At 50.5% G+C, this 9136-nt stretch overlaps 1 protein-coding gene across 1 annotated transcript in view; it reads left to right on the top strand.

Moving 5' to 3' along the window:
* CDH23 (cadherin related 23) overlaps positions 1 to 9136 on the top strand; it is a 203670-nt gene that overhangs the window by 9446 nt on the left and 185088 nt on the right. The window contains exon 2 of the mRNA XM_085305569.1: positions 2937 to 3008. Coding sequence (XP_085161695.1) covers positions 2942 to 3008 — 67 coding nt within the window. The 5' untranslated portion in view covers positions 2937 to 2941. The remainder of the gene's footprint in view (positions 1 to 2936; positions 3009 to 9136) is intronic.

The following is a 9136-nucleotide window of genomic DNA, read 5'->3' as shown; positions in this document are numbered from 1 at the left end:
CTAGAGGAACTGTGATGGTAAAATAGCTCAAGAAACTAGAATTTAAGGCCTCTCCTGCTGGGAAGGAGACGGAGTTGTTATGAACTATCTTCTCTGATAAATCCATCAGTAAAAATAAAATACAAGTGACTCTTACTCTGGAGCACCTTTTGAAGTGTCTGCCCATTTCTGCAGGGATGAGGCTTGCCCCCAGAAGTAAGGATCTGGCGAGCCACCCTGCAGTATGCTGTGCCTCACTGGTGTAGGGTGCTTTACAGGGTGACAGCAGGATGCGAACCCCCTGAGTCCRTAACTGTGGTCAGGGTTGTGGTCTTGGTGCTGCAAAGACTCCTCCAGATAACTCTGGATGCTGTCTTTGCAATTGTATGTTAGTGCTTGTGCAGCAAGGCCCTGGGAAGGAAAAGCTGAGCCACGGCTTCTAGGGTGAGCTGAGAGCAAGCTGGTGTGCAGGGTGATCCACTGGGCTTTTGGAGAAGCTATCTGCTAGGTGGATGCTACCCCACTGGCAATCGCGATTTTATTTGGATCTGCGAGTACAGAGTGGAATGAAGCTCGCTGTGCGGATGACCACTAGCACATGTTGCAGGTCCACGCTTGGGCTGGGAACTGGAAGATGCAATTTATCACTTATTTCAGCCCTTACAGGTTGGGTCAGTACTTTATCTCAGGTGGGAGCTGCTTATACATCTAACTCTGGGAGTCCTGGGTTCATCTTTATTTGCTGACCCGAAGGTTGGTGGTAACAAGTTTTTTTTGCCTTTGATCCCATCCTCCAGGGACTGGGTCAACTGTTCAGCAGATGTGCTGGTTACCAGCTCAGCTATGCCAAAATGTGTCTGCTCCTCCAACTTTGTGTCCTCCCACCAACTAAATGTGTCTGCTCCCAACTTTAATAGCACCTGGAAAAATACCGAGAGCTTTGGAGATGGATCACCAAGACATACTACCTGCTTCAGAGAGGAATCTTTGGATTCCCGCCGGGACTTCTGCTGCACTTAGAGATTTATGTTTGCCAATAACTTAGATTCTTTTCCTGCAAAGTCAAGCTAATGCAACCAATTGCTACAAAGAGGAATGGGAGCATTGCAGAGAGATGACAAGGGTTATGCACACATATTGCTTGCTCTATGTAAGCTGCTTGAGGTTTTTCTGTTGGGCCTATATGCTGTGTGATATCTATATAATTTATGCTTGCCTACTGGATGGGATGCTTAAACTATTATGTGTATGAATTTCTACATAAAGCAGAACTTTCCTGTGGTTTTTGCGGGGGTTTTGGATTGATTCCATAACATCTTTGTATTTGATAATCTGAAAAACATGCAAGTATACGACTTTACTAAAGGGATCCCTTTTACTTTTTTTCTTAATTCTGCTTTATCATGAGAGGTCTTGTGCAGTATGAAATGTTAAGCCTGGGAAATTCTAGAAGCAAAGGGGGGATGCAGGCATGTTTGCCTGCTGGTCTACTCCAACTGTCCTTGCRATGCCTGTTTCTCAGCAGCCCTGGCCTTTTGAGAGGTTTGGACTTGTATGTGCGGGGGTGTTTTGGGGGTTCTGCTTTGTACTCTGAAATCCTGATGTCTTCAACGATTTCAGGTCAAGGCTTCCATGCAGCTCTGCAAAAGCATCTTAAATCCTGAYGCAAATTGCTCGCTACTCTGTCACTCCCTAGGCTCATGAGCTGGGCTGCTGCACTAGCTCTTCCTTACCATCAATGCTTTGCTCAAGCAGCTCACCTCAGCTTGGAACCACAGGGCTTCTGCAGCTCCAGAGCTGACAAGAGTTCACAGTGACTTGTCCCGTCTCACAAGATGAGGAAACACCCTTTGGAAAGGAAAAATAAAATGTACCCCTCGTGTGTGGCTGGGAGCAGGATCTGGGTCATCTTTCCCCGGGAGTGAGAAGCAAATGCACCCAGCTTGTGTGCTGGAATGGGACCAATGACTCTCTAGAGTATCTCCATTGGCTTTGGTGGGGTTGTCAGGTTGTGTCCATCCTATAAACCTTTGCTGGCTGGATTGTGTTGGGGGGGAAAGGAGTGGATGGGAAGGGAAGGATGAGGCTTCCTGCTGTGTGCTGTAAGGATATCCCTGCTTCTGATTCAGTACTTGCCAAAAGGATGTTTTGGACCACATGACATGAAAGCAGTAGTGGCTCTATGTGGCATTAGCTAACCTCYCTCTGGTGCTGTATGCATGGACTGTGATCAGCTTAACAGAAAGCTGAGCGTGGAGGGAGTCTGAAGAAAGCAAGTGAACTGTGGAGGTGTAACTACTTATCTCCTCAACTTCCCTTTATGGGAGTTAGGCAAGGGATGATTACAGGAGATGTGGTGCCCTGAAAGCCAACAAGGGGGAAGAATTGCTTAGAATGGCTCAAGAAGGCTCTAAATAGAAGTGGCAAAACATAAATGGAGCAAGAAGAGMTGAGTGTTGCTAGTAGAGATGAGATCTATAAGGCTCTAGGGACAGTTTTCCCTGAGGAGCTGGGAAAACCCCAGTGCTTGACACGAGTAGACTTGCACTTACTGGGATGCTCCTCTGGAGGAGATGGTCTAGCTCAACCAGTGTCAAGGGCGTCATAATCCCTTTAAAATTTCTTGTGCCTATAATTGCTATGTGGCCTCATAATTTAGCACTATTGACCCAAGCCACCTTGTTTTGGGGAGCTGAGGTGTCTTTATTAGCCCTTTTCTGAAAGTTAAGTGAGAAGCTGGGGGTTCCAAATGGAAAAAAGTCCTGTGGGACYGTGGTGCTGCCAGCTCTGGCAGGTTTCCTGGGCAGTGGCCAGCTGTAACTGAGAACACTGCATCTGCAGTGTCAGGGCAGTAACATGCAAGCTGGGACAGGGCCATATCCCTGAGTTTCCTTTGAGGAGATAAGAGATAATATTCATGAGGTTCTGGACTTGATGTTGAATTTCTTCTTTGACAGGAACCATGAAGTGTCACACTGCTGCCGGTCACTTTCTTCTTTCTCTCTTGGTCTTGGATTTGGTCTCTTTGGGTAAGTAAAGTTTCAGCCTGTTCAGTGTTGCATCCTTTCCTCCTTTCTTCTCTCTGTGCTTGGGCCCCAACAACATAGGAAAAAAGTAAAATAAAAAAAGCAGGAGCATTAATGCTCCTTCCCAGCTGAAGGGAGAGATTCCTGGCTGGTGGATAGCCATGGTCCTAGCTCTGGTGGTGATCTGAGCAGGGGGAGCAAAGCCAGTGGGGAGCTGAAGGGCTGGTGGAGTGAATGGATGCTAGAAGAGAAGAAAGTRTCTGTCTTCATCCTGGTGACACGGTGAAGGGCCCGGCAGCTGGCCCTGTCCCCAGCAGAGGGCAGTGGGAGATGCATGTAAGCCCAGTAATTAAGGTGGAAGGGGGGACTGGGATCTCTCTGTGTCRACATCAGTCAGATGTAGTTGAACCACTGTTGCCCATCTGGGGGTTTAGTCTTGTCTTTGCAAGATACAAGGCTAATGTTTGCTGTGTTTGTGGTCTCCTAGTGAATATCTAAAGGTGCAGCAGTATTGCTGTGGTGATGAGGGGAACGTTTGGACGATATGGAGAGGCAGACTGTCCATCACTGTGGTGCATGGTTAGATACCTGTACATTGTGCTCCTATACGGCAGGCTTTCTTGCAGCGCTTGTGAATAAGGGTGTATGTGGGACCAGATGTCCCTCCTTGGAAGAGGGTAAATAGGGTTAGAAGGAGGCTGAAGGGAGGGAGATGATGTGCTGGTGAACCCAACAATAGTAGATGCTTCTGCTGTATTTGGGTGGGAAAGACAACTTCCAGACRAGGGTTTGTGAAGTCAAACCTGGTGGTGGACCTGATGATGGACGCAGTGGTAGTGCACAGCAGGCTTCAGGATGCTTTTGGAAGATCAGCTTCAAATCAGTGATGTTCTCAACTTCCCTTAGCATGGTTATGTTCACCTCAGTTTTGGCTGGAAGCCTCTACAGCCTGAGGAGAGAGGCTGAGGGCTGAAGATGGGTCACTTGCAGTGTCCAGTCTTGTGTGGATGAAGCACAGGGCATGAGTAATCATCAGACTTGTCTGGAAGCAGGAGAGTTTGGAGAACATTTCAATTCCTCCATACCTTTTTTTTTGCCTAGATGCTCTTTAATCTCCACTTTCCTTCATGCCCTCCCCGAGACTGGCTAGTGATGGTAGTTTTTAGTAATGCAGTTTTTTTTTTTTTTTTTCCCCAGGGGGTAGAACCATAAAAGGAGGCATCAGTTGTCCCTCCTTGTCCCTCAGCAGCTCCTGGTAGCAAGAGCCGCTGCTGAGGAAGTGTGGGCAGAGAGGAAGAGGATGGTGTTCCTATACGAAGTCTCTCTGCAGAGAACTTTAAAGGATGTAAATAAAACCTAAAGGAAATGAGAGGGAGCAGACAAAAGGCATGGATGCGAAACAAAAGCTCTTTAACTGCAGGAGCATTACTATACCATGTGGCAGGGCTCTCGGTGCTTTCAGCAGCAAAATTATTACCTGAACGGTGCTTTAATATATGCTGTGCAGGAAGTAACTCCCTTCAGAGCTGCCAAAATCCCCTCTCTAATTCCAACTGGAGTATTTGCCGGCTCGTGTGAAGCTCTCGCGGGAAGGCGAGGGCCTTCGTGCTCTGTCGTGGAGCCTCCTGCGGTCAGCTTTCCTGCTGGCTGCTGGGCGTCCGCCCCCGGAGAGCAGGGAGGCGATGCTCTCCATCCTCCYGGGGGCGAGGGGAGCCCGGCCGGGCGCGCGCTTGCTGGGGTGGCTGCGCTCCGCTGTCGCGAGCTGGTTGCAAACGAGGCTCTTGGGCAGCTTTCGGTGTATTGCGGGGTACTGGAGGGGGAGAAAAGTATATAGCAAAGCCCCGTGGGAATTGGGATTGTAGCATGAATGGGCTAAACCCCATGGCTGCTGGTGGGGGGGAGAGCGGGAGCAGAGGGGCATCTGCCCGCATGGTACTTGGTGATAAACAACAGCAAGAGCGTGTCCGTCTGACAGCACCATGCCCTTCGAGTAAGTGCTTTTTTTTTTTTTTTTTTTTTCCCCTACTGAAGCCTCAAGATGGCTCGCCCAGATTGGCAGCCTGATTAGGCAGTCGGCGTGCGACGCTGGCTGTGACCGACAAGTGTAGGCGGTCTCCCCGTGGTGTCCTTTTGGATCCAGGGTTGCCTCCGTAGTGACCTGCCTTGCCCCTCCTGGGRGGGCGGGGGAAAAAGCAAAACCAGCCCAGCTACCCTCTACCCCAGTCCGAACCTGTAAATGCTCGCCCCGAGCTGGCAAGTGGAGAGATGTCTTGCCACGAGCGGCCCAAAGCCTTGCTGAGCGAGGGGGACTGTCGTCTTTGCTCGCTTGGTTGGAGCCTTGCTCACCCAACCCTTCCTCGCGCGTCCGTCACAGCATTGCTGGCGTTCGCAGCCCGGCGCGGCGCCCTGCAGCCCTCGCGCCCGCCCCAGGCACCTCGCTGGTCCCAGCTGATAGATGGCAGCAGAGCCCCAGGGAGGCAGTGGAGGGGAACAGGAATTTGGAGGTGTGTGGGGGAGTGTGTGTGTGGTGTTTTTTTTTTTTTTTAATAAAATAAAAAAAAAACCTCCAAGTAGTATATCAGACCCTGCTCTCTTCCAAATCCCACCCTGTCCATGGCTTGGTTGTCACCTCCCTGAGGAGTGCCTGCCCTAGATTGAGCAAACTGGCACCATGCTCWTGCTTTGGAGCAGGAGGAGAAGAGAAATGTATGAATACCCTGCCATATGTATGCTATGGGGACTGCAGTCAAGGGCACTGCTCTTTCCAGAAGACTTCCAGACCTTCTAATGAAGCAATCCAACMCAGGAAACGCTGGACTTCTAGCTTGCTGTGCTGCAGTACAAGTTTGGGGGGGGGGGTTGGTGTGTTTTGAAGAAAGGATGGTTTTGTTTCTGCAAGGCAGAAGCACGGCAGTGAAATCTGGTCCTACCAAAGCTGTGGCTGCAGTCATCAGAGAGACAGTGAGCTTCTCGCTGTTGGGTTGCATGGGGCTGGGGGCTGCTAACTGGAACTGCTCCATGAGTACTATGCTCTTGCATTGGCAATGTCCAAGGATGCAACTCTGAAGGGTGAAGAAGCCAAARTTTTGTCGGGAATACTTTGGAGCGGGAGTGGCAGATGAACAGGGAAGAAATTCCTGACTGTCAAAAGAGCACTGACTTTGATCTGTCGAAGCCTGTAGAGCTGTTAATGGCACTTGAAGGAGAGGGTACTAATGTGAGGGCGGGAATAAGGGGTCACAAGAGCAAGTTGGAAGTGATTTTTTTTTTCTTTTTTTCCTGCTGGATGTGTTGTGCGCCTTGCAGAAAGGGCTGTTACCCTGCTGTGGGGCCTCGTGTAAAAGATGTGTTGTGATAGACTGTGAGATGTCCCAGGGTTGTAGCTGTGTGGCGGTCTCCCAGAAAGAAAATCTTCTTGATGATCCATTGGATCCAYGGGTGGTGTAAAAACATGCCTGGTTCGCAGTGATGCCATGACTTTGGGGAAGTGTGAAAAAAGGCTTCAGAATATGCGGTGGCATAGTTGTGATTCCTGAAGGAGTCTGAAGGAGTGCGAAAGTGCCAGCTTGCCGAGCCAGCCAACAAAACATCGACGGTCCAAGATTAAGTAGGAAAACTTGCCATCCTCAGTGAGGTGTTGGAGATCTGTGTTGTGCTGCCTGGTTTGGTACCTTCTGGTGGCAGCCAGGTAAGAGGAGAAGAGCTCAGCTGTTCTGAGATGGAAGAAGGTCTCTAAGGGTGTCCTGACAGGTGACCGAGGGAGAATCTGGCCCAGAACAACTGACAGACGTACTGTTCCAGGGTGAGGTGTCACCCGAGAGGGGTGTTGTGAGGCTGCGTGCCTCCATTGGTCAGTCCAGCCACCCTGGGTGGTCTCAGTTTGAGACAGTTTGTTCACTTGGAGGCACTTTCCCTGGGGCAGCTTGGTGAGGAGAGAGGGAGGGGGCAKTGGTCTCCTGGCCTCCCTGGTCTTGCAGGCTTTCTTTCCAGTTGGCGTGGGGTTTTGGGGGAGGGAAGAGCCAGATTTTGGTGCCTCGGTGAGCTAAACCAAGTGTGAGCACAGGGCAGCTGAGAAACCTGCTGGCTTCTATTCTCTAACTTGCTTCCAAAGTGCTTTTTTTTTTTCTTTTTTTTTTGGGGGGGGGGGGGAAGAGGGAGGATGGCTTCCACTCATCACACTGTGTCTTTTGACCTAAATTTTTGTACAGTTTGGACACTTCTCTTCTCCATYCTATGCTTCCCTTCTGAATGCTGACAATCCACCAGAGCGGTGACATCCCCTGTCACAGATGGGCCTTGCTCCTTATCCTGGGGTTCGCAGCAGGAAAGCTAAGTCCTGCCCCAGCACCCTACTGCTTGCATCCTGTCCCAGCTTTGAGGTGCCAGTTGCCCGCCTGTGTTAACGTTAGATCCTGTGTGCTGGCAGATGGATGGTCTGAATGGATCCTGGCACCCGGTGCAGCTGTTTTTGGAAGATGCAACCTATTTTTAGTACAGCGGTAATACTAAGAAAATTATTTTTGAGATACAGCAGTTTGCAGAAATGACTTCCCTGCAAGACGAAGGCCCTATACCTTCAAAGGAGGAGGGAGGAAATGTGCTTTCCCATGGTAGGTTTGCAATAGAGCTGCTGTTGCTCCCAAAGCTGTTCTCTATGAAGCCTCTAAACCAAGAAAGCTTCTTCCTGTTGGCATGTGCAGACTCTGGCTGTTCCTATATCTGCTTATTACTGGCAGACCCTTCAAGCTAAAAGTAAAACGAGCAAGCCCCTCTCCCGGAGAAAGATCCCCCCACATCAGTGGGGAGAGCTGCTTCGTGGGTTTTATTTTTGTTTGCCCCCCTCCAAAACCTGCTGGTTCATGTGAGCATCAAAGCCTCCAGAGATGTCGTTAGCTCTAAATAACCCGTTTAGTCTACATCCTTTTCATTTTCTTTCCAGGCACTTAACTCCAGAGGCCTAGACTTAAACGTGCCTTTGCAGGAGTAGTCAGTGTTACTAGTGCTGTTCCGGGCTTTGAGAGGAGCAAGCTGGAAAAAGCCTAGTGCTGCAGAAAGAGGGCAGCGTGGGAACTCCCTGCCTTGTTATGGAGGAGATGTTTCATGGAGAGCCCTGGTAGGATCCAAGGCTGCTCCTGCTTCTGCAGCCTGTGGGGGACTTGGGGCATTTCGCACCCCTGAGCGTGGGGTCTGCAGGGTGCTGGSTGTCCCTCCTTGCTGCCTGCGTGCAGCCCGAGGCCTCTCGGAGCAGGTTTCCTGGGGTTCTCTGCTGCTGAGTGACGCCAGGCATCTGCAGGCRTGCCAAACTCRCTCTGGGACTGTCGYTGTGTTAATCTGGGCTTCGAAGAGRCTCTTCCCTGCTCTGTTTCTCTAACCTGTGAAGGTGTAATCCATCTCTTTGCCTGTCCCCCCCCCCATCTCTGAGTTTATCGCCCTGAGGGTGTTGTTTTCTTGTTCCCTGCTGCTGTTCTCTGCTCGCAGTGTCTGGCAGCTCGGCAATACATCACTTGCCTGTAGGCTTGTGATCCCGAGGATTTCCCATTACACTTGCCCCTCTGCCCTTTCCCTTGGACGTTAGTGCTTTGCTGTTTTCTTGCTATTAAACGTCCCCACGCTGAAATCGATAGGCCACCCTGAAGCTGGGATCAAATTGACTTTCTCTTCCTCCWTGTCAGTATGTGACTTAACCAAGAACGAGTGGCCGCTCCTGAAGCAGCAACCCTCCTCTGCTAAGCAGGTCTGGGCCCAAGCAGAGCTGGGAGCTGCCCTCCAGAGGCCTTAGAAAGGTCTCRCTCGGACAGCCAACTTGCAGCTTGGATAGGCAAAGCAGGTGCTGCGAAAGGATCTATTTTTTTTTTGTCTATGAAGGTGGGATGCTGAAGGTGGGTTGCCTGGCAGCTTAACTGGCATGAGRGTGGTGGCGATACGTGGCATAGGAAGGAAATCTGGACATCTCCAATCTCATCCAGGGCTTTGCCCTTTGTGTTGGATAGTGCCTGTGGTAACATCTCGGCTATTCCGGCAGGGTTGGATAGTGATGGAGGCGATGGCCTGGAACGGCTGTGCTGAAGTGTGCTGCACAGGGCCTGGCTGGTTTTGCATCTGGTCTGGTAGAGGCTTGTGAGGTGATGTCA

The sequence above is a fragment of the Rhea americana genome, unplaced genomic scaffold (genome assembly GCF_003343005.1).
Source record: "Rhea americana isolate MKP2758 unplaced genomic scaffold, rheAme1 scaffold_222, whole genome shotgun sequence".
Taxonomy (NCBI): Eukaryota; Metazoa; Chordata; class Aves; order Rheiformes; family Rheidae; genus Rhea; species Rhea americana.
This window is presented reverse-complemented; position numbering and strand designations above follow the sequence as displayed.